This window comes from Neophocaena asiaeorientalis, unplaced genomic scaffold (assembly GCF_003031525.2).
Source record: "Neophocaena asiaeorientalis asiaeorientalis breed wild unplaced genomic scaffold, Neophocaena_asiaeorientalis_V1.1 scaffold87, whole genome shotgun sequence".
Lineage (NCBI taxonomy): Eukaryota > Metazoa > Chordata > Mammalia > Artiodactyla > Phocoenidae > Neophocaena > Neophocaena asiaeorientalis.
In genome coordinates this window covers 672,510-697,007 of record NW_020175432.1, presented here as the reverse complement: position 1 = coordinate 697,007, position 24,498 = coordinate 672,510, and the positions used below count along the sequence as shown (strand labels likewise).

At 49.9% G+C, this 24,498-nt stretch overlaps 1 protein-coding gene across 1 annotated transcript in view; it reads left to right on the top strand.

Annotated features, from left to right (window-relative positions):
- LOC112414753 (bromodomain-containing protein 4) overlaps positions 1-24,498 on the top strand; it is a 71,658-nt gene that overhangs the window by 37,400 nt on the left and 9,760 nt on the right. The window contains exons 2-7 of the mRNA XM_024767396.1: positions 9,326-9,644; positions 13,333-13,470; positions 14,598-14,733; positions 16,363-16,640; positions 17,320-17,685; positions 18,572-18,700. Of these exons, the coding sequence (XP_024623164.1) occupies positions 9,360-9,644; positions 13,333-13,470; positions 14,598-14,733; positions 16,363-16,640; positions 17,320-17,685; positions 18,572-18,700 (1,332 nt within the window). The 5' untranslated portion in view covers positions 9,326-9,359. The remainder of the gene's footprint in view (positions 1-9,325; positions 9,645-13,332; positions 13,471-14,597; positions 14,734-16,362; positions 16,641-17,319; positions 17,686-18,571; positions 18,701-24,498) is intronic.

The following is a 24,498-nucleotide window of genomic DNA, read 5'->3' as shown; positions in this document are numbered from 1 at the left end:
CCTGGCCCCCCCCCCCCCCCACCATGGCATCAGCAGGGAAGTGTACCGCTGATTTCACCCATGATGTGGGCCAATTCACAGATGGCCAGGTGCTGCGAGAATTATCTTGACTTTGATTTGTTTGCGGGGGTGAAATTCTTTGGAACTTGCTTGAGGGTCACGTGACATCCAGCTGCTTCTGCAGAGAGGGAAAGTCTGTTGATTAATACATGCCAGGACATGGATGTGGGGTGCCCTCAGCCAAACAACAGACCCTCTGGGCCCAGCAGTTGACTAGGCCTTTGCCCCTGGGCTTGGTGAGCAGAGGCAGCTGTGGAGCAGAGCACTCAAGAGACAGACAGCCCTAGGTGACCTTCTGCTGACCAGACCACCACCCACTCTGTTTCTTTGTTGCCAGGAGGATGAAGATGAAGGTGATGATGCCACCACCTGCCATGTAGGCTTGCTGTGAGGATTAAATAAGTGTTCGGTACAGGGCGTCAGCCCAGGAAGCAGCAGTTACATACTGGCGAACTTATCTAGGCCCTAGCAGAGATGTGTGTGTTGGTAGCTCACATAAAGCTCTGCTGAGTATGGTCACTGTATTTCATGGGGGAGTTCATGAAGCTTTCCAGTTAATCTGCACTGTTCCTGCCTTCCCTTGCATCTTGCTCCCGGCGTGCTGTATCACTTCAGGATGGAGGTGGGTGAATGGAGAGGACAGAGTCAAGGTGGGGTCACTGGGCTTCGTGGGCCCTCTGGGACACCAGGAGTTAAGGTGGAACTACAAGTACAGAGTGTAACTGTCAGCCTCTCACAATGGACAGAACTGGAACTGAATCTCCAGGAATCAGCCTTTCTCTTTTCCTCTGTTGCTTGCTTTCAGAAGCCTAGACCCAAGCCTACCCCATGTCTGTCTCGCCTCCTAATCTCCAGGAAAGAAAGTGTTTCTGTTGAAATTTGAAAAACATTGCAATTGTGTTGGCTGCTAAATACTATCTGTCCTTAGATGAGTTGGAATGATAGCAAACAATATCCTTGAAAGCAGGAGTGCTTAATCAGGGGTCTATAAACGTAGGAAAAGAACTGACATTTTTATTTTCATTAGCCCACCCAGAGGTTCCCAGACTTTCTTGGTTCACAGCATCATTAGCATCTCAATTTTTTCATCATGATCTTAGGCCAAAGGAAATACCTAACAATTTTGTTGATTAGGTAGTTAGATACAAACAACTGAATAAATACTAATGTCCCAACAATGGTATAGCTGTTTTGGAGGGGAGGGCACATAAATTGAAGGGAAAAATATGATATTCTTGGATTACTACAGCCAGTTCCTTATGGAATGTGTGTGCCTGTTGGGTACCGCACAACTCCTGAAACCTTAAAACCCAGAACCTTAGACACCTGCCATCCACATTTCCTATCCCACGTTAGTTTTTACATGGTACAGTTGTCCCTTGGTATCAGTGGGGGATTCATTCTAGGACACATATAACAGACACACACTGCTAGGCACCCAAATCCGCAGGTTCTCGAGTCCCTTATATTGCAGCAACATGGATGGACCTAGAGATTTATATTAAGTGAAGTAAGTCAGACAGAGAAAGACACATGTTGCTTATATGTGGAATCTAAAAAAATGATACAAATGAACTTACAAAACAGAAAGAGTCACAGGTGTAGAAAACAAACTTACGGTTACCAGTGGCAAAAGGGGAGGGGAGGGATAAATTGGGAGATTGGGATTGACATATACACACTACTATGTATAATATAGGTAGCTAATAAGGACCTACTGTATAGCACAGGGAATTCTACTCAGTACTCTGTAATGGCCTATATGGGAAAAGAATCTTAAAAAGAGTGGATGTATGTATACGTATAACTGATTCACTTTGCTGTACAGCAGAAACTAACACAACATTGAAAATCAGCTATACTCTAGTAAAAAAAAAATTTTTTTTAATGGCATAGTGTTTGCATGTCCTCTGTCCTGTACTTTAAGTCATCTCTAGGTTACTTATACCTAATACAATGTAAGCACTATATAAATAATTGTAAACACTGTGTAAACTCTATGTAAATAGTTGCCAGTGCACAGCAAATTCAAGTTTTGCTTTTTGGAACTTTCTAGAATGTTTCCCCCCAAATATTTTTGATCTGCTGTTGGTTGAATCTGCAGACACCAAGGGCCAACTATTTGCTTTTTATCACAGCAACCTAAATTCAGGCTTTGTAAGATACGGTACTGTCGAAAGGAATATGGTGCAGTCTAACATTATGAATTACCTTGTGCTGCTGGTTCCCACAGTGCCTCTCTGAGGAACACCCTGTGGTCCTTCAACACTCAGTTTGGGAACCAGGACACTGACCATCCAATGTCTCTTCATCTTTTTCTTCTTATTCCTGTAAACTGGGAATATGTTGTAAGATACCTGTTTGGAGTAGATCCAGAAATTAGACACACAGTTGGGTCATGCGGCCTTCTTTGGGTTGGAAACAATAGGTGAAATTCTCTTCCTGTCCCTTGACCTTCAACTATCTCAACACAGTACCTGCTGGCTCCCACCTCGACCACAGATCAGTGTGAAAACAGAGAGGGAACAGCATATATTTGGATCTTTCAGATGTAAAACTTTTGAAGACGGTATACTTTGTCGTGAGAATCCAATTAATTCCTCCATATCTGCAGATAGATTTATAAGTTTGAGTTTTCAGCCTCCTTTCCCCATTGAGCCATGGTGCTGAGAGCCATTCATTTCCTGTAGGACTGAGAGCACACAGAGAGCACCCTGCGTGCACCCTCATTGATTAACTCTGTCCCCACGCATCCCATCTTTTGCACCTGTAAACAGCGTGCTGCTGTGTGCAGGTATAGTTGAGGATGAACTTACTATTCCCTACCCCACAGTCTGGGACTTGTGAAGAACAAAAGCCCAACATGGTCACATGGCCCTTGCACTGTCCCATCCTGCCTGTCCTCCTTTAAGCTCTTCATATGCACTGGTATCTCTCCTGCCTGCAGACCTGTGCCTGTGTTATTGCATCAGTTGTGCCTTCCCCTGTCCATCACAAGCCTTGTCCCTCTCTACCTTACCCACCACAGGAGTGCACACCCTCTCTGTCCATGGCCACAGCAATCCTGCCATTCTTTTTCACAATACTCACCCAGGTATTGCTTAATCACTCAAAGAACATCATGTCGACTGCAGAGTCCCTAAGCCTGGCATGTAGCTCAGATGAGATGCATTGGCTGAGCAATTTTCCGTGTGAGACTGTGAGCTGATTTCCTTTTCCAGAGCTTTGAAATTGAGCTAGAAGCCCCAGGGTGACAATCGTGTGTGGTCACTGTAGCCCCTGAGTCGTTCACTGAGTACTTGCTGTGTACTGAAAGGACAAGAGAAAAGTAAAGATGGCCCTGCCCTTGGGCTCCCAGGTGTGTGTGGCGGGGGGGGGGGGGGGGGCCCAGTGAGATTTCATTGTAGTGCAGATTTCCTTTACAGGCTTGCTTGGTGGGGGGGGGGGGGGGGCTGACCATCAGAGTCCCTAGACAGAGATCGGGGAGGCACCAGGTACAGCAAATGAAAGGCATGAAGGTGACAGAGAAGGTGCCCATTGTGGCCACCATGTTGTTCGGAGTGTTGATGTCAGGGGCTGGGACAGTGCAGGGTAGAGGCGACCACTGTGGGAAGAATTTACCCAAGGTGTCAACCCAGTTGGATCTGTGCCTTAGAAGAGTCGTCCTGTGTGGCTTTCACATAGCGCTGCTCACCAGTGCCTCTCTTTCTTGGCCCACAACAGACTAGAGATTCTGGTGTTTTGCTGCAATATGCATGAATGGCTTCTTAAAGTTTCCCAAGGAGTTTACTTGCCCACAGTCCTGGGAGGGCTGAGCTGCAAGCTACAAACTGTCTGGGTGTGGTTTCTTGAGGTGCGAGTCCTGCCTGGGCCCCAAGTGGGTACAGAACAGAAGTCCAAAGCATCCCATGATTATCCCCATGGCTCAGTTTTCGTATTTCATGATCCCTCACATCGGGGCCATGGGTGTCACCTGTCATTGGTTGTCCTCAGAGCGTCGTAAGACAAACTGATATATTTATGGATCCCATCTCATCTGTCAAAAGCACATTATCATGCCTTCTCATTTGAGCTGGCAACCTCCAGCATTTTTTTCCCTTATAAATTGACCTCAGTTGTTACAAGTATGTGGGTGTTGTGCTTAGTTTTTCATGTTACTTAAGATGGGCCAGCCCATCCTGGATGTTTACATTGGACGCTCCTGGGGGTGCATGTTCAACTCAGAAATGGGGATTTCTCAAAGCTCAACTGAAACTTCCCAGGAATCGTGTCAAATTATGGGCCACAGCAGCCCATAATAGAAGTGGCCTATCTTTCCACTTCCTGGGTAAGTTACTTCTCTGTGCCCTGGTTTCCTTATCTTTAAAGTGAGGATGAGGCTAGAAGCAATCTCAGAGTTGTGAGGATATAAATGTCACTGTCAGATGTGAGCTGGCAGGCTAAAAAGGGTGTTTTAGCCTCTGTGGTAGAGGTAGTGATTTAAAGCAGAGATAAGACAAAGTTAAAGGGTCAGATTTTCTGTAGAAAAAGATCTGTTCGTTTTCTGAGCAGAAAATTCAGCTTCCTTGGCTCAAGGGCCCATGTGGGCCTGGCTTGAAGGTGAAGGAAAGTGATTGTGTCCAGAGTCCTCCATCCTTTGGCTTTGCTGAGAGTCCATTTGGAGAGAGAACAGGCACAGCCCAGCCCGGAAGCTCCAGAAGTCATTTATCTTGATTTCAGCTTGCCTCAGGGACACTGCTTGAAGGGTTCCAGAATGTCATTACTTAATAGGAAATTTATGGGGCTGCTTCCTCCTGGTGGGATGGGCTTGTCTCGCTCCCCTCCCTCCCCCCAGCAACCTGCGTCCTTGTGGCTGACAGAGCTCCACTGTCCTAGGGCCAGAGCGTCTCCTTCAGGGTGGGGCTGCTCCTGTCCTTTGTGTGCCATAGCTCACCTGGCACATGCTTGGCTGTGTAATTCCTGAGCTGCTTTCTAGGAGACCTCTAATAGTGGAAACCAAACTGCACATCATTCTTGATCCTCACTTAATGAGATCCTCACTTAATGCCACCCTCCCTCCCATGCTTGCTTCTCCAGCACATCCAAGACTCCCTTCCTGATGGAGCCAGAGTTACATTCATCCCCTTTTGCTCCTTTGGACATGTTGATCCTGCTGCATGAAAACCCCTCTCCCAAACGACTCCAGGTGTCCTTAAACCCCAGTGACATATTTCCTTCTCTGTGGTGCTGCCCCTCTGTCAATACTTGTGTCCAAGCACTCAGCATATCCTGTATCTTTCTGTATCCGATTTGTGGCCACCGTCTCCCCCTTCTGTCTTACTAGCCCCAAACCCCAGTTTCTGTTGTTGCCCAATAAATGATTGTCCCCATCCACTTACCTATGGAGGGTTTGCGAGGGAGAGCTCCATAGTCTCTGCCATCTTGTGGATGCCTCTCCGTCCTCCCTCCTTCCAGCAGTTTTCTACAAATTCTCCTAGCCCACTGGCTTCCCCACCTGGAATCTGCAGTAAGTCTTGGCTGGCTGTCCTCTGGAGAGGGTCACAGAGTGAGGCCACAGGCCAGGCTGCCCTCACCACTCCCACTTTATCCTTGTCCTTCCCTGTCTTGATACTTGCATCCTTAACTGTGGGGTTTTTTTTTTTTTTAAATGAGTTTACTGTTTTGTTTATAGTACCTTTATTTTGAAAGGAAGTTAAATCAGGAGCCACACATGGATATCAGTAAAATTAAAAACAATGAGAATAGGGCTTCCTGGGTGGCGCAGTGGTTGAGAGTTCACCTGCCAATGCATAAAAAAAAAAAAAAAAAAAAAAAAAACAAACAAAACCACGAGAACAAAACAGTGATGTTAAATTCCATTCAAATAATAGTATCGTCTGCTGACACCTCTGAGCACAACCTTTCACACTGGCACAAACAGGGACTTTCCTTGTCAATGCTGGAAGGAGAATAAAAAGAAATGAAAAGAGGGGAGTAAGTAATTAAATGCCATCTACCTAAAGGCAGTCTGTGCTTCCCTGGTGGCTTCAGGGACACAGTTCTGTGAACCCTCCCATAGCCCCACCTGAGCCCTAGCATGTCACTCTGCAGGTGGCTATAGACACTGCTTCTCTGAGATTGAGGTCCCACTCCTTATCAACTAAACCTCATAACTTGGAGAAATCTTTTCTCTTTTCCTTGCCCAGTCACTTTAGGAATGAAGGCATGCTTTTTGTCTGCAAAGCTCCATGCACAGCCAAACGCAGCTTCCAGGTACTGCCTCCTTCTGTCACCTCCTTAGGCTACCCTCACATCCTGCCTTAGGTCAGTGACCTGCTCTCAGCCAGATTCCTCCCTTCCTCCCACATTACACTCAGTGTGGAGTGATTCAGCCTAGCCCCTTGTTCTCTCTTCCCTCTGTTCTCTTCTCTGAGCAAGCCCTTTCTGATGATTCTACACCTTATCCCAGCCTTTGGATGCTCCCTCTCCCTGGATCTGTATGTGGCCTCATCCTGCTTTCTTTGGGGTATGTTTACTCAAGTCAGGGCTCCAGGATCCACCCTGTCCTTTCCAAGCTCCCAGCCAGGTGCACTTCATGTACCTCCCTTCCACCAGTAGCACCTCCATCCCCGCTGTCCCACCTTGATTCATTGCATGACACTTCTTCCCAGGACCACATGGTGCTTAGTTCTGGCCATACTTGTACCAGAAGTACCCCTGATGGGAAAAGGAAAGTGCCTTGTATCCCCAGAGCCTGAAGCAGGCCTATCCAGTCATGTCTGCCTTTGGAAACTATTGTAGTCCACAATGCTCCTTCGAGGTTGTTGTGCTATTGCAAAGTTTCATCAGCCCATCATCAAATTAAGTTGCTTCGGGAAATGTCCTTCCGTGGTCCTGAACTCCTAGCACACTGCTCTCTTGGCTTCAGGGATGCTTTCACGGGCTGCTGGCCAGCCAGTCTCCACCTCCAGTCCCCATCACGTTCTTATGCCAGATGCCCATTTGGTTTTAGCTTTGGGTGTCCCTTCCCCATCTCTAGCACCGTGTGTGTAAGAGAGGTACCAGGGATCGGCTTTGCACCTACAAACCCTCCTTCCTGTAAGTGTTCTTCCTGGGCTGGTGTTCTCCGTGTAGAAAACTTAGAAGTTGTCATAGGAGCTGTCCCTTCCCTCTTGGGTCTTGGGAGTTACCTGGGAGGGCATAAACTCTAAATTCTTGCTGGCATCTTGAAAGCAGTTGGACATCATTAAATAGTTAAGTTTAGCATCAGATGCAGGACCACATCTAGACACCTAACTCACACTGCTGTAACACGCCCTTCCTCCAGCACTGGACAATTGCTAAGATCCAGAGTCTTTTGCATGCAGTGGCCATGGGCTGCTCCTGCACAGGTTCCCGCCCTGCGGCAGCGTTTTCCTTGGGGCAGCACTCTCTTCATGTGTGCTCTCTGGCCATTTGATAGCTAGACCTGTAATCAACCAGAGCACCCTGGAAGGAAAGCGATCTCCTTGGCCATGTCAGTTTTGTCAGGCCTGGGGCCAAGAGGTCCAGCTCTCCACAGCCCCCCATGATGAACTCACCACTGAGTTGCTTTTACATGGCAAGTTCTCCCCTTGTGCTTTAAAATCCGGTAATTTGCTGGAACTGCATTTACAGAAACCACTGTGAGAACCTTGTTTCAAATTACACTTGGACTGAATTATAAAGTAATTCATCAGCAACTAGAGTGCCTAGTATGTGCTAAGTGTGTTCCAGAAAGAAAGCTGTGACAGAGACAGCCAGCTTGCTGTGTTTTTTCTTGTGCCCTCTGCCTACCAGCTCCTGTGGTCCTAAAAATCTTCCCTCTTTTCCTAAGCCCTTGCCTGACTTTGTCAGCCACAAAGGTTTTCTTACCCTCACTGAACTCCTAGGTTTATTACTGGAATTGCTCATAACATGCAGGCAGCTCCTAGCTTACTTTCAGTCTTTCTTCCTGCAGGGACTGATCATTCCTTTTTCTTGCCCTCAGAAAGGAGTCGGAAAAATAGTGCACAAAAAGTGCAGATGATCAGTACTTTTGAGCAGATGTTTCTTCTCATTAATAGAGTGAAGAAACTCGGCATTCTGAGTAAGGGGTGAGTTAGTGCAGGGGTCCCCAACCCCCAGCATCGGTCCGCGGGCTGTTAGGAACCGGGCTGCACAGCAAGAGGTGAGCGGTGGGCCAGCGAGTGAAGCTTCATCTGTTTCTCCCCATCTCTCACATTACCACCTGAACCATATCCCCAGCCCCCACCCCCACCCCGCCTTCCGTGGAAAAATTGTCTTCCACGAAACCAGTCCCTGGTGCCAAAAAGGTTGGGGACCACTGGGTTAGTGTGTTTCTGAGAGACAGTTTGACATTAAAAACATGAACCCACTGCCCTGTGGTTGTCCTGTTAGAATAACTGGACAGGTGCACAAAGTCGCCCTTGCAGTGATGCTCATGGTGTGTCTTGAAGCAGGTGTTGTTGAGGGCAGTGCACAGGACAGAGTGCTAATAAGGCACTGATGGAGGGGGGACACTCACGTGCCACCTCCAAGCCCCTAGCGGATCACAGGAGGTGCCCCTCTACACCTTTATAAATAAGCTTTGAAAAGCTGGTTAATAGAACAGTAGGTCAAGTATGGATTCATTTTTATGTTACCACAGTTACCTTGTGGTATTTCTGTAATCAGCAAACATATTATTTAAGTTACCAAGAAAACGTTCTTCATAAGCGTGAGCACTCAGCAGTGGACTGCGTGGGCTAGTCAGGAGTGGGCAGCCTGGCCTTCCTGCTCCATCCTGCCTGGCCCCCACTCACCAAGTGGAATTACTCACTTGGCTAGATGCTTCATGAGCCACAGATACAAATAAGAATTTTAATGAAAATGACATGATTTGGGGCTTGCAAATCATCCTCTCTCATACACAGTGTCCCGTAAAAGCTCTCAGATGTGAAAACTTGGTATGTCGCATATTGTACCCACTTCCCTGTGAACTCCATAGCTCCCACAGACCCTTCCAGCTCCTGGTTGACTCTAGACTCCACGTCCCGGCCCTCGGAGTTGGTACCTGATCTCTCTTCCCTACTGGATGATGAATCTTTGAGGAGCACACTCACTGGGGCCCTTTTAGTCAGTGCATGGAGTGTCTCCCCAGCCAACCTGATCAGTCTTCACCAGAGGAGCTCAGCCTTTGGAGGCCACAGCCCTGGGGGATGTGTCATTGTGAGTGGCACCCATCTGCTGCCTGGTCTCTGATGGTAGCTTTTCTCTTCCCTTGTAGAGTGCCCAGTGAAGAATGTGATGGGATCAGTAGCATGTCTGCGGAGAGCGGCCCTGGGACGAGATTGAGAAATCTGCCAGTAATGGGGGATGGACTAGAAACTACCCAAATGTCTACAACGCAGGCCCAGGCCCAACCCCAGCAAGCCAACACAGCCAGCACCAACCCCCCTCCCCCGGAGACTTCCAACCCCAACAAGCCCAAGAGGCAGACCAACCAACTGCAATATCTGCTCAAAGTGGTGCTCAAGACACTATGGAAACACCAGTTTGCGTGGCCTTTCCAGCAGCCTGTGGATGCCGTCAAGCTAAACCTCCCTGTGAGTAACTTGGGCAGGGTCCGGGGCTGCCGTCCTCAGGTCTCCTCCTGTGTTGCTCCTGGTGAGGGTGGACTTACGGGAGGGTGGAGATGCCTTTGGAGTCATTGTGAAAAGCGCGAGGTCCAGCTCTGAACTCCAGCACCCACGAGGCCCTTGACAGTGGTTTCAGCAGTCCTGATGAATGGAAGTGGGGAAGGAGAGAAAACGTGCTCATTGGCCTAAATAATAACTGGTTTCTTTGATACTAGCATTCTGGGAAATATTCTGTAGAGATGTTGAAACGGGTAGAGGGCTGCTTGCAGCTTGCCTTTCAATTCCATGGGGAGCTAAAGTGGGGTCACTTGGTGGTCCGGGCCCTCCCTCCTCAGATGTGGTCGGCTCGCTTGGCCCAGTAGGTTCAGCAGACGTGGTTGGTCAGATTGTGAGAGGGACTGGCTTGCTGCAGTACCTCTTCTGGTACTGGTGCTGTCATCATCACCCAGAGCACAGGGCAGGGAAAGGTAGTAGAATAACTCCCAGGGAGCCAAGTACATGGAGGTGGCCTGGATGGAGAGAGGGAGTATGGGTGCAGCTTTGCCTCTGGCTGCCTCTGCACACCCCCTCACACCTGCCTGCCTTGTTGTGGCCATGCTGCACTTGCCTTTGTTCTTTTGTACCCCTGTTCCTCTCCTTTTTTCTTTGAGAGCTTTCCATTTGCCCACATTCCTAGCAAATGGTTCTGGAAGCTCAACTTGTATCTTTAACTGAACCTCGGGAGCAAACAGGACAAATGTGTTAATTTTTTCCTTTCTTCAAAGCATCAAGGACTAATTGTCTTTAAATTGCCCTCTGCTGTTTGCCAAATCCCACACACTGACCTGGGCGAGGGAATTGGAATCAGATGATTGTTACAGTTGGCCCAGACGTGGGTTTACGAGTTCGAGCTGCATGGGTATAGGATCCTCAGCCTCTGCCAGGCGTCCAGTTTCAAGAAGGATGGACACACCAGTGTGACCTTCTCCTTGCTTGAAAGTTGCTATGTCTGTAACAGCTGGCCGGTACTCTCTGTCCATTGAATACCCATCATATGCACTCAGGGGAAGAGAGTCAGGAGGGGGAGCTGCAGGTCTGGGTCACGAACCAACTGAGGAAAGGGTATGGGAACAAAAGAAGGGTCCTCACCAAATCTGCACTTCAGAGGTCACTCTTATCATTGACCACAATCAGGAGTAGAGGCAGCGAGCCCGTCACTGGGGGGAGTCTCTTGGGAGAGCTTGCTGTACCAGTTTCTAGCTGGGCTAATGGGCTGGGCCCTGCAGGGTCCACAGGTGAGGTGACCTTCCCAGAGCAAATGCAAAGAATGGGGAGAGAAGGAGCTGGGGGTTGGAATCCAAGGGGGGCCCACAGCTCTTACAGCACTGGAGGGAGGCGGGAGGCCAGGAGAATCAACCACAGAGAGCAGACCCCCAAGTTTCTACGTCAGAGACTACAGGGAGGTCAAACAGATGAGGATTCCGACCTGACCCTACTGTTGGCCTTTAGGAGGGCATTGGTGACCTTAGGAAGATGTGACGCAGAAGTAGAAACCAGATTCGCGACGGTGTGAATAAGAAGGTGAGGATGTGAAGCCATCATTTCAAGAAACTTGGCTTTGAAGGGAAAGCTCGGCAGGGCCAGATGGAGGAGGGGTTGGTTTGTTACAGGAAGATGCAGAGGGTGCAGAGGCAAGGAGAGCTGAGAGGGTGAAAACTAAGGGGAACTGGGGGGCTTGAGATCCTGAGAAGGCAGCGTCCCAGCCAGCAGGACAGGCGCGGGTGGGTAGTCTGTTAGGCCAAGGGGTTTGGGAGTTTGAGGTCATTCTCTGAAGTGGAGGCCAGGCTCCCCAGGGGCCACAGTGTGACTAGATGTCACCCTCAGCAGCTCTGATGTAGGAAGAAGAGAGGTGGGAGAGCTAGGGGCTAACCCTGAGGGGTGGGGCAGGGCTGTTTGGCTGGGAGCAATGTCATACTAATGCCCAGTTTTCCAGGGACACCCCCTTCTCTAGGAAATATTAATAGGGCCACCTCAAAAAAGGGTTCATTCTTTTTCTGTTTTCTGATGCCTTCTAGATCTTTACCTGTGTTTTGGCCCCTGTTCCTTGCTGGGCTTCGTATTAGAATGCTTGTGCCTCTTGCATTCAGAACACATGTACAGTTGGATTGTCATGCCCCTAAACCCCTGTCTCCCTTTCAGTCTTCCCAGCCCCCATCCTCTTTTGTCATAGTCTCACCTCCTCCTTCCTACTCTGTCCTCAACCGCTATCCTGTTGGGCCTTGAACCACTTTTGACACACTGAGGCCAATTCAAGCACCTGACACCATTCTAAGTAGACCTTTGGCCGTGAAATAAAATCTAAATTTCCCCTGGGGCAGATATATTTGGACTCGGTTCTCTTGGGAAAGGTGGTCAGAGCAAATGTAGCCCCTTGAGGCTGGGCAGGGCTGTGATCTTCGCCAGACCTATGTGTATGCCAGTGGCTTCTGTTCCTTTCTCATGGTTGTCAGAGCAACTCAGAACCTCACACCGCTTGCTCACCTTTTCAGTATTGTCCACCACTGTTCCTGGGCAGGACCTTGGTGCTTGCTAAAGCCTAGGCCTGCCCCTCTGCTGTCAGACTTCCCCTTGGACTTGGTTCTGATAACTTCACCTGAGTCTAATTGTGGGAGCTTCAGAGAATGTGGTTCTCAGTGGGGCCGGCTGGCTGTATGCAGGTCCCTCTTCTTGCCTGGCTCTCTGTGGTCCTTCCACCTGGAAACCTGGGCACTGCCTGATCTGTCCCCAAATTCTTCCTGTGGTTGATTTTAAAAATAAGCGTTTGGTTTTAGAATAGGTTTAGATTTAGAAAAAGTTATGATGGTAGAAGAGAGTTTGATTTGAAGGGCTTTAGGACGTCTACACCTGCTGTCTGGCTTCTTCTGTTTAGCACTTGTAGAGTAAGATCTGAAGGTTTGAGGAGTGGGTCGGCTGCCGGGTGGGGGGTCGGGGGGCTTGGTGTTTTTTGTTTTGTTTTTACTAAGGATTGTGAGGGCTGTCCATTTGATTCCTCATCTGGCACTTAACCTGGTTAGTTGTTGAACTGTATCCAGATACTAGTGGATCCTTAGTGGTAGACTGCAGGTAAAAGAAATGGAAGTGCGATGAACTGAAGGTAGAGGCTTTTGCTCCTTGGTTCTTTAGTGTGACAGGAAGCAAGGGATCTAGTTGTTATGGGTGGGCTTGAATGCTGGTTCTGTAGGATTTTGCATTTTATTGATGTGGAAAATTTGAAGCAGGGAGAAAGTAGAAATTACCATGGGTTATTTTACCAGATAAGAACCACTTTTTTTAAAGGTTGTATGCTTTCCGCATTACTTACTAAAAATGAAAGGATATTTTAACATCAAAAAAAAAATAGAGGAAAACATAGATCTCAGTTAAGACAGCATAGCCTGTTCCCAGACAGGACAGTTGGCAAACTTGCACATTTTTTCTCTAAATTGCCACCCAGCTTTTAGTAATCCTTCCCTGATCCACTTTATCTTGGGGTCCCCATGAGATGGCTCACTGATACCATGGAAGAGTTTAGGCCTGCATGTCTGTAGAGTGACCTGGAGTGACATCTGCAGGCCCACCTGTGAGTACTGCATGGCTGCAGGGGTGACATTGGCCTTTTGCTCTCTCTGCTCTCCAGGATTACTATAAGATCATTAAAACACCTATGGATATGGGAACAATAAAGAAGCGCTTGGAAAACAACTATTATTGGAATGCTCAGGAATGTATCCAGGACTTCAACACTATGTTTACAAATTGTTACATCTACAACAAGGTGAGATGTGGGGGCTGATAGAGAAGGAGAAGGTAAAGGAGGAGGTGGGCATGTCTGGAACCCATTGGGCAGGGGTGCTGGGTGCAGGTGGGATCAGAGTCCAACGAGAGGAGACCATTGGCGACAGAGGTAAATGGGACCGCTGGTTTTGCCTGTGACTGGGTGTGTTTCTTTTGAGGCCAAAAATATTTTGGTCATGTTTCCAAGCTGTCCTTATTAGCTGGAAGCATGTGCTTCTGATACCCTTGGGACTTTGGTTCTTGAGCATGTCTAGTAGAGAAGGTGTGAAAAGGACAGTGACGATGCATTAAAAAGTCTGTTTGGACGACACAAATTGTCAGGAAGGAACCTACCAAGATATAGTTGTACAAAGGTGTGCTCAAACAGAAACCTAAATATGAGAGAGGGTACAGTGGGGCCCACCCGCCGCATCTGGAACTGTGGACATGACCATTGACAGCTAATGGCCATAGAATCAAGTGTTCCCTTACAGGGTCTTACATGTAGACATAAATATCACTTAACCCAGTAGCCAAACCATTCAGCTCGATTGTGCCTTGAAGCCAGATCATTTGTTTAAAGTCTCAGCTCTCACCACTAGGTTTAAGGGAAATGTGGACAGATGAGGTTCTCCATTTAGAGCTGAGTGGGAACAGCATGTGGCAGAGTGGGGACCCATAAGGCAGTGTGAAGTAGACATTTCCCCAAGCCCCAGTGAGCTGCTTTGGGGATATACTAGGGAACATTATTGGAGCCCTGTTCACGTATCTATGACAAGAAATCCTGTGTAATTCAAATAATTCTAGTGAAGTTGCATTATGTCGAAGGAGGCGCTAGTGCAAGGAGGGCCCCTGTGTGTGATTGGCAGTGCTTGATAGATACTTAAGGCATTGGGATGGTTTCTCAAGCCAGAGGTTAAAAGACTAGAGAGGCAGCAGACCTGCAGGCATATGAAGCTTCTATGATGCCAGTTAGGATAGCTTTGTTTTGGCCCTTTGGGGTTTAGATTGGGGAAGTACCCTGAATATGATGCTCCACACTTTGGGGCATAGGGTGGGGAGCTCTTATTCTGTCTAGAAAGGTGGGGAGGGCTTTCCAACCCTCACCACATGTGTCTCCTCTTTTAGCCTGGAGATGACATAGTCTTAATGGCAGAAGCTCTGGAGAAGCTCTTCTTGCAAAAAATCAACGAACTGCCCACTGAAGAAACTGAGATCATGATAGTCCAGGCAAAAGGAAGAGGACGTGGGAGGAAAGAAGCAGGTAGGGTACCTTCCGTGTCCCCAGCACTATTAGCTTCACACTGAAATAGCCTGTGGCAAAGTGGGGACCCATAAAGCAGTGTGAAATGGGCATTTCCGCAAGCCCCAGTGAGCTGCTTTGGGGATATACTGGGGAACAGTAAAGCAGGGAAATTGGCTTTATTTCTCCCTAGTCTTTGCCAGCCTTCTCCAATTTCACTGGGAGACTGGGAGTGGTGGGAAGACAACTATATTATGCACTCCCTGCCTTGTTGCTGTTTGGGTATGGTGAGGCCAGGTTCATCAGGGGAACCAGCCCAGAGGGTCATATGACCATGTGACCCTCCAGCAAAGTAGGAAAAATTGGGCCTAGCCTTTTTTGATGGACTCCAGTTAAAAAGAAAGTACAACTTTTTCAAAGCATTTTTAAATTATTTGAATTCTTCATCCCACCAGTGCTATAGTCAGTCTTTGTTTTTCATTTTAGATAAATTAACCTGATCAAGGGCAGTTTTAATTAATATTCCAGTCCTAGAGCCTTAAGGTTTGTTATTTGAATTATTTATTAATACACTTGTGTTGGAGCCATGTCTGCTATTTGATAGTCTTCTGAAGTCAAGCCCTCTGTCTACCTTAGCACCTACCCCTGCCCCCAAGCCTGACACGGGATTCCGAAGGCCAGCTGGTAGGGAGTAGCCTACTCATGAAATGTTTCTGTCTAGGAAAAGTTTAAACAGCTGCCTTCTGCATCTTGCCATCCGCAGCTCCGTGCTGCAGAAAGGTGATGTTTGCAAGGTAGCCTGTGCTGTGAGTTGTTTGCTTCTCTAAGGAGTGGGCTTTCACGTGACTTCCTATCCCACGTGGAAGTGGTGGCTTCATGGGAGCAGAGGGGGTTGGCTAGATCCCCTGTAGTGCTGAGGGGGAGCCAAGGAGAGCTGGTCTTGAGGGTCACCCCTTAGCCATGGAACCTGCCCAGAGGCATCCAGTATCCTTACGACCAAGGAGCCCCATCCTCCCTTCCTGGGACAAGGGGTTTGGTCTTTACATGGGGTGGATGTAGCGCCTCGTGTGTTTCGGCTCACCCACACAACTGCAGGGAGGCAGTCTGAGCCGGTCATGAAGGGCAGCAGCCGTCCAGCCTCCCCCTGTGATTCAGAGAGGTGGGGGTAGCCAATTTCCAGAAACCTTGGCCAGGGCTGCCGATTCCGTCCCCCTGCCAGAAATGCTTACTCAGAAGGCAGCGTTTCTGGGAATGAGGACAGCTCTGCCTGAAAGCACCAAGGAGCATTTTTTTTGCTGTCACTGTCCTGGTGCTGACTCTCAGCGTGTGTTTCCTGTGCCTTTGGCTCAAGCCTTCATGCTCGTGAAGGGGTCTCTGTGCCTGAGTCCCCAAGTCAGGACTTGGAGCCAGGACACCCCAGGAAGTGTGGAATGTGGTGTGCCACTGCTCTCAGAGCCCCCTGGGACAGGTGGACAGATTTGGCTGAGGTCCAAGGTATTTAGGCTGTTCTGTCTCTTAGACAAATAGTTACAGAGACACTGTGTGCCATGCCCACGCCGATGTGTGCTTGCCACGTGTGGCAGTGTCCCCACAAGGTCAGCCGGCGTGCAGACATGGCATCTAACCACCTGTCCCTTTTATGATTGGTAGGGACAGCAAAACCTGGCGTCTCTACGGTACCAAACACAACGCAAGCATCGACTCCTCCGCAGACCCAGACCCCTCAGCAGAATCCTCCACCCGTGCAGGCCACACCTCACCCCTTCCCCGCTGTCACCCCAGACCTCATCGTCCAGACCCCTGTCATGACAGTGGTGCCTCCCCAGCCACTGCAGACTCCTCCCCAGCCACTGCCCCCGCCCGCACCAGCCCCCCAGCCTGTGCAGAGCCACCCGCCCATCATCGCGGCCACCCCACAGCCTGTGAAGGTGAGCGTCCTGTGCGTGTGTGTGGCCTAGCCTGACCACTGGCTGGCTCCGGTCACCTCAGCTAGATGACCCTTGCCTCCCCTTCCACTCCATTGCAGTGAGGCTTACAGAAGACAGTCACCTATCCTTGCTGATGCTTCTGGCTCCCAGGGCACTTGTGGGTAGTTAGGACCTGGGGGGATCAAGCTGTGTTTAAATCAGCACAGCCTAAAAGCTGCTGTCTTGCTGACCCACAGATCCCATAATTGAGTAACACCTCCCAGGGGGTTGCTGCCCCCCTTCCCATTTCTAATTTAGACTGCATATTTGCAGATGCTGTCTAAATAGTCTCTGAAATGTGCCTCCCATGGGTGGCCAGAGTGACAGAGGTTGGCTGTGGGAGAGGTCCCTGGCATGTAGGAAACTGCTTTCAAAAGTCTCTTTGGCCTCTGGTGAGCAGATCCCACACTTAGTTGTGTGCTTTCTCCTGCCACTGGCAGGGTCCTGTCCCAGCTGCAGAACAGAGTGGTGGGACAGGGTTTCCCTGTCTTCAGTCCTTCACCTGTGGAATTTACCTTTGGGCCCTGTTCCCTGTGAGTGTTGAGACCCTAGAAAGGACCTGGCTTCAGGAGTGACCCTGAGGGCCCGCTGTGCCAGCCGCTGCCTCTGACCGTGCCTATCGCGCCTGTGCTCTCGGCAGACAAAGAAGGGGGTTAAGAGGAAAGCGGACACCACCACCCCCACCACCATCGACCCCATTCACGAGCCACCCTCACTGCCCCCGGAGCCCAAGACCACCAAGCTGGTGGGCCCCCGGCGGGAGAGCAGCCGGCCTGTTAAGCCTCCGAAGAAGGACGTGCCCGACTCGCAGCAGCACCCAGCACCAGATAAAAGCAGCAAGGTCTCAGAGCAGCTCAAGTGCTGTAGTGGCATTCTCAAGGAGATGTTTGCCAAGAAGCACGCAGCTTACGCCTGGCCTTTCTACAAGCCCGTGGACGTGGAGGCGCTGGGCCTGCATGACTACTGTGACATCATCAAGCACCCCATGGACATGAGCACAATCAAGGTTAGTGGGTGTGCCCCTGGAGCTGGGGAACGGGCTCCCTGGGACAAGGAAGGCCAGCACCTCTGAGGCCTGTCCAAGAGGAGCGCCCAGTCTTACTAGCTGTCTAGGCTCTTCTCACCAGCCCAGGGAAGCCCAGTGCCCCCTGCTGGAGATTATGGGGACATCATCTGAGATCATGTGGTCATTTTGGTCACAGACAGCAATGCTGCCCTTTCCCTCATCTGAGGATGAGCCCTCTTGTGGCCTTGAGGCCCAGTGCCCATAGATACCTTCACTCGGTAGATGCTCCTGGAGAGTTTGGGGAGTGGTGACTTTGCCAGGCTCTATGTCATGAAGAAGGCCTTGGTGTCTCTTAGTAAAGGGCACACAAGTGCTGGCATTTTCACTGTAGTATCCTGAGGCCTTTTTGGGTTTGTTTATTTTAAGCCTTTTGGCACTTTTCTCCTTCTGAGAGTGGAGTAAGCCTGCCCAAACGTGGGATGGGCAGAGCAGGGGACATTGCTGTGTTCCTTTTGACCAGTGCCCTGTCCGATGTCACCAGGACAAGTACAGGCCAAGTCAGAACTGGGCCCAGCCCTCCCTTTGCAGTTCTGGCTTAAGCAGTACCTCTGCGGCTTCTCTGTCCACTTGCCTTTTAGCCAGGCACAGTGGGTAGGTTTGGATGCTAGCAGGGCAGTTCCTCGCCCTGAGACTTGGTGTTGGAGTATCTCCTTGTCCACCTGGTGCTGAGAACTGGGGTGATAACCTCTCCCTGCTATGGTCTGGGTTAAACCCAGAGCCATTGAGAAGTTGACTTGCTCCTTCCTACAGGCAGCCCTCCTTGCTGCCACCTCCCCACTGGAGCAGGGGCAGCCATGGCTAACCAGGACCCGTCCTGTCTTTCTAGTCTAAACTGGAGGCCCGTGAGTACCGTGATGCTCAGGAATTTGGTGCCGATGTCCGATTGATGTTCTCCAACTGCTACAAATACAACCCTCCTGACCATGAGGTGGTGGCCATGGCCCGCAAGCTCCAGGTGAGGCTCTGGGGGAGCTCCGGGTGTGGGATCCTGCAGAGGAGCAGGCTGGCTGGGGTCCTGGGTGGGCCAGGCCACTATGGGCCTTGGCAGATTTTGTCACTTGCTTTGGTATAATGCCATGTTGCTTTGGAAGAGTGGACTAAAGTCAGGATAACACGTAAATTTTACATTAGGATTATTTCCTTATAATTAAAGCAGGGTGGTTGGTTATGGTCTTGGGCATTTTGGATTTTGGGGTATTCCACTGAAAGCCCCCCACCCCCCTGCATTCGGTTGCCCTTGGCTGGAAGAGTGCGTGTCCTGTGCATGGCCCAACCTCTTCTCCAAAACAGACCTGTCTCAAGTCGGCGAGGGACACTCTTGCCAGGTAGACAGTTTGTCCCAGTTCTGAGCTGAAGTACTGTGGGCATTTCTTCACCAGAGCCTTGAAAGCCTTTGTTTGCCTTCCTGCTCCAGGGCGGCTGCTTCTAGATGTTCTGTGTGGCCATGATGCACTAATGGGTGGGATTCGTAACCCCTTCAAGTAGATTCTGGGTGATGTACGCTGTGGAGTGCACACATGGGTGGAAGGGAGGGGCAGATTACAGCATAAATATGTGAACTAACTCCACTTTTTTCTATTTAAAAAAAAAAAAAAGGAAAAGCATATACCCAAATTTAAACAGAGACATATCTTTGGGTAGAACAATGAGGAGTTAAAAATTATGGAGAAAAAAGTCGATATTTAGTACTGTTATAATCTGTTTTATTATTATTTGAAATTACACATAATAAAAATTCCCAGCCTCTTCTCCCCAAGGTCCCAGGTTGCACTTTTGCTTTCAGGGTCAAAGCAGACTGTGGGCTGAGCCACCTGCTGTCACAAGGTACAGGTCCAGTCTGCACATCCTGCATCAGGTCCTCTCCTGGCACCTGGGTGGGCCTTTCTCAAACCAGGCTTTCTCAGCCATCTGTGAAATGCTTCCAGAAGCAAGGCTTGCAAAAGGCCTTTGGTGACCTGTGGGTTGGTGTCTATCAGAGGTCACCTGAGCCCTGCTTGCCCACCTGCCTTCCAGCTCTGTTAACTCCACACGTTGTCATGCATTCACCAGCATAGTGTCTCCTATGTCATCATGTTGGAGCCAAGGCATGGTCCTCTTTGGTCTTTCACTGCAGCCTGTCTGGGTTAGCCTTTAGTGCTCTGAAACTCTAGGTGTTTAAAAAAAAAAAAACAAAACAACTTACTAGCATGGATCTGGCTATCGTTAAACACACACTCAGACTTGAAGGTTTGTATTTCTACTGGCTATTTATTAGTTTTATTTTATCTGAGGTTTTTTGTTTAGTTCTGTTTTATGTTTTTGGAAGGGGGACTTTCTTTAATTCAGTGCTATGTTGTCTGCTTTCTTCACAAAGCTTCCTTTTTCAGTATTTACTTTTGCATTTCTCATCCTTGAAGCAGATCAGGATTTATAACTTTTCTGCAATTCTCATATGTAGCCACTAGGTGGCAGTGGTGCCCAGAGAGAGAGGGGGAGGGAGGGGGAGAGGAGAGAGGAGAGAGGGAGGGAGGGAGGGAGGGAGGGATGCAGGGTGGCAGGCGCACCCACCCCCTTTCCCCATTCTCTCTCTCCTTCTCCTCCCTGAGGACTTGGATAGCATTTGCCCAGATTAATACCCATGTCCTTTATTTGCCCTCATGCAAACAGCTAAACAAGTTCTCTGTCAGCACCAAAGATCACTATTTTGAGCGACTTTATTTAAAAAGAAGAAAGAAGATATTCTCTGATATATTTTAGCTCTTCGTCTTCCTAATTTTTTGTTTTGTTTTGTTTTCCGGTACGCGGGCCTCTCGCTCCGGACGCGCAGGCTCAGCGGCCATGGCTCACGGGCCCAGCCGCTCTGCGGCATGTGGGATCTTCCCGGACCGGGGCACGAACCCGTGTCCCCTGCATCGGCAGGCGGACTCTTAACCACTGCGCCACCAGGGAAGCCCCGTCTTCCTAATTTTTGTGCCTGTTTTAAGGCTCTTTTTGTTTCTTTTGCTTTTTTTTTCCTTCTGGGAGTGGCATGAGCATCCCAGACACGGGATTTGCTCATAGCAAGGGCACTGAGATATTCGCCACAAAGCAGCCTCTTTTCTAAACGTTGACTCCAGACACCAGGCTGGATGGGACAAGGTCCTTGCCCTCGAGGAGGGTCCACTTCAGGTGGGGGGAGGGGGCAGTGCGCAGTGGGCCACTCAGCACGAGGCTGCCTCTGCCCCCAGCTTGCTTTGTCCCTTGCAGGTTGGGTCTCCACGCTGTTGAAAGTAACATGCCAGGAGGCAGGTGGGGGTGCCTGATTCAGCCCAGTTGACGTGGCAGGCCCCCTGTGTGGACTTTTCCTCTAGAAGGCAGTTCCTGTATTTTGTAGCATTTTTTTTTTTTTTTTTTTTTTTTTTTTTTTTTTTTGCATATTTTGTAGCATTTTGAGCTGTGTTTTCTTCTTTCTTTCGAAGCTTTCTAGGATCAGCATGGTTTAGGTGGCAAGATTACCCACTGGGGAGGAGGAGTAACAAAATCCCAGCCCTTGTTTGCCTCAGTAAGAGGTGTTGGGACCTACTGTCTCTTAATTAGGCTGTGCCCAAAGACTGGAATTTACCCAGAAAGTTTTACGGGAAATGATCCACTTTATATTCCTCTTCCAGCCTGTAAATTCTGGGCCTTTAGAAAACCCACATCCCACCACCTGGCAGCTGTGGTCACAAAGATAGTCAGGAGCCCCTGGGCTCAGGGTTTCCTTGGGAGCCTGAGCGTGGCTTGAGCTGAGGGCTGCTAACCTAGCTGCTGGGCCCAGAGCTGCTGGTGGTACTGTCCTCTACCCTCTGTTCTATTGTGAAGTGAGGAGTAATTTAGGAAGTTTTGCACCTATGTGGATTACCAGAGTTTTATTTTGAAAGAAAGTGCAAATTCATGGTGGTACGCAGTTGTTTTTATGGCAAGGAAAAAAATTAAACTGACAAAAGTGTGTTGGGGTCCTGCATTAGGTCCCAGAGGTCGGAAGCTTGTGAAGCGTGTGTGAGAGTGTGTTTGTGTATCTGAGTGTTCATTCACGGCCGCATCCCCACCACCTGGCACCTCGTGTGCCTCCACGGCCTACATTGTACTCCCCACCTCTGTGCCCTGGTTATGCCCAGGTATGGCTAAGCCTCACAGCAGTATCCAGGCATGGCCAAAGAGGGGCCGACTGGGCAACACCTTCTCCTTGGGTCTCCACCTGTGCTCAGCTGCAGGCTGATTTGCCTGGGAGTCTTCGGACACTGCAACCTCCCAGCACCTGAGCATCTCTGTTTCACTAAAGGGGAAGGGGGGAGCTCCCTCCATGAATCTGATGTAGCCCAGAGTAGATGGTCCTGGTCAACATTCCAGCGAGAGGAGATACTTACTCTCTGAAACCAGTGTTCTTTCTGATGTTGAGAATTGCGACATGGCTCAGATTCTTGGAGTGGGGTGGAGGTAATGTCACACCAGGCGGAGTAGATGGGTTCATCTGAATACACTGCCAGCTCTGGTGCAGGAGCCCTGAGCCTCTGCTCCCCTGGTGGGTGCTGGTTGTTGGTGTTCACTGCTCCTTTCTGTCACTGTCCTCCCTCATGACATACTTGCCCTGGGTGCATCTCATTGGGTTTTACCGTCCTCTTGTCTGCCCCCACGCCCCTTTGACCTTTCTCTTGTACCATCCTCCTGGGTGTCTGCAGCTATTGTCCTCCTCTCATTCTTAGGTCTCAAGTTTCCCAAAGGCTCTTTGCCACCCCTTGCTGTTTCTACCTTAGCACTTACGGCACTGTACAACTGTTTGTGTTCACCCCTTCAAGACAGGGAGCACATCATTCTTGTTTGCCACAGAGCAGGTGCAAGTCTCAGCCACTTGGGAAGGTTTTCTGCAGCAGCCCTTAGCTCATTGGCACACAGGCCCGAGTGTGTTTCCCAGTATGTCCCCCACTTGGGCTGATGCAGGTGGGAGGACGATGGGTCATTCAGCTGGGCACAGCCAGGAGGCAGGCAACCCACCTGGCTTTTGTCTCATGCTCCTTGCTGTTTGGTCTTGGGGCTTTGGGAGGACAGGGACCAGAAGCAGCTGGGGAGGGGAAGGAGGCCTTAGGGCAGGTGCCACCCCCATTTCTACAACGGTCACAGCCTGTGGGTCAGGAACAGGGATGTCCTTGTGGTAAGGGTAGAGCTGTCTGGCAGCTGGCGTCGGGGGCTAGGTTCACAGACCAGTGGCACGAGATAGCTTCCACTTGGTAAAGTGTCACCTCCCAGCAGCACCAAGTGCTTGGCCCTGCTTGCCACCCTTCTCCCTTCTTGGGGTCCTGATGCCCTACTACCTTCTTAGACACATTTCTCTAAGAGCAGGCCTGGCTCTTTCAGATGCTCATGTGGGTCAGTCATGGACCTGAGCCTGCCCACATCCAGGGCACTGTGAGCAGAGAGGGTCTTGCTCACCTTGTCTGAAGGCCCCCTCTCCCTGGCAGCTTGAGTGATAATGGTATCTGGTCATCCCTCCTGTTTGTCTTCTCTGTTGCTCTCAGATCTGCTCCATGATTTATTTCTGATGAAATTAGAAAGTTTTTGCCTTTCTAGTACTTAAACTGAAAACCACTCAGATAGCAGAGTTCAGGCAGCACCTTGCTGAGAGGAGAACCTGCCTTGGAGGAGGCCGAACCTGAGTAGTCTGGAGGGGAGGGGACAGTACCACAATTGTGTGGAATGCCTGCCCTGCTGCCCAGGTCACTCATTTCCAGTTTCCTGGGGGCGGGGAAACCTGAAGCTGCATTCCAGAGACATCAGGAGAGTCTTGTAGGGTGGGCTCTGTCAGATACACTCAAGTTTGAAATACCAGCCTTGGAGCTCTACCCCACAGCCCTTCTGGGCCATGCTGCTCTCTCCAACATGGATTCACACTTGAGGAAGGCCCGCCTTCTGTTATGTGAGTTGCTGTGTTAACTGACTTATTCCAGGCTTAAAGCAGGTCTCAAAATCCTACTGGAAAACCAGGTCTCAGGAGCTCCTGGGGTGGGATCCTATGCTCAGTAAGCCCAGGGTCTCTGCTCACGTTGCTTGCACCTCACAAGGCTGGCTGTCTCCCATAGCCTATTCTCAGCATCCCATATCTCGTCTATAACTTTCTCACATTTCTGGTGTACCCTGGAGATGCCTTAGGCAGTGGCATGGCCCTGCTCAGTTATGTGCCCACTACAGCGAGGACTTGATCTCCTCACTGGCTGTGGGCTCTGTGCTGGGCATACTCCCACCTTGGGACCTTTGTTCCCTCTGGAACTCTAAAACTGCAGACCCCACCCGCTCCCTATGGGAATGTGAACCGTAAGACCCCTGTTCTGTTCACTGTTGTGTCCTGGTGCCCGGCCCACCGTCCAGAAGGCTCCCTTGAGATGTGCTGACTGAATGAGCATCAACGTGATGGGAGCCTCAGAGCACTCTTTCTGTGGGTCCTGTCCGGGCCTGCCATCTGTCAAGGATCCCCAGACTGATGTCCTCATTGGGCTGGCTATCTCCTGTGATGTGAGTCACCTGTCCTTACCTCAGCTGTGTCTCCCAGGGAGTGGGTGCCAGGCCGTGTCGGGAGCACTTTTCTCCCCAAAGTGAGATTTGAAAGAGGAGTGTTGAAAGGGTTATCAGGGGGCCCTTGCCAGCCCCTCGCCTTAGTGATAAGGAAGGGGGTCACCATTGACTCAGCCCTCTTTGTTTCCTGTTGAGTCACCCGCAGCAGCCAGGGATAGTGTGACGCTGGGCCACAGTCCAGGCACCCCCAGG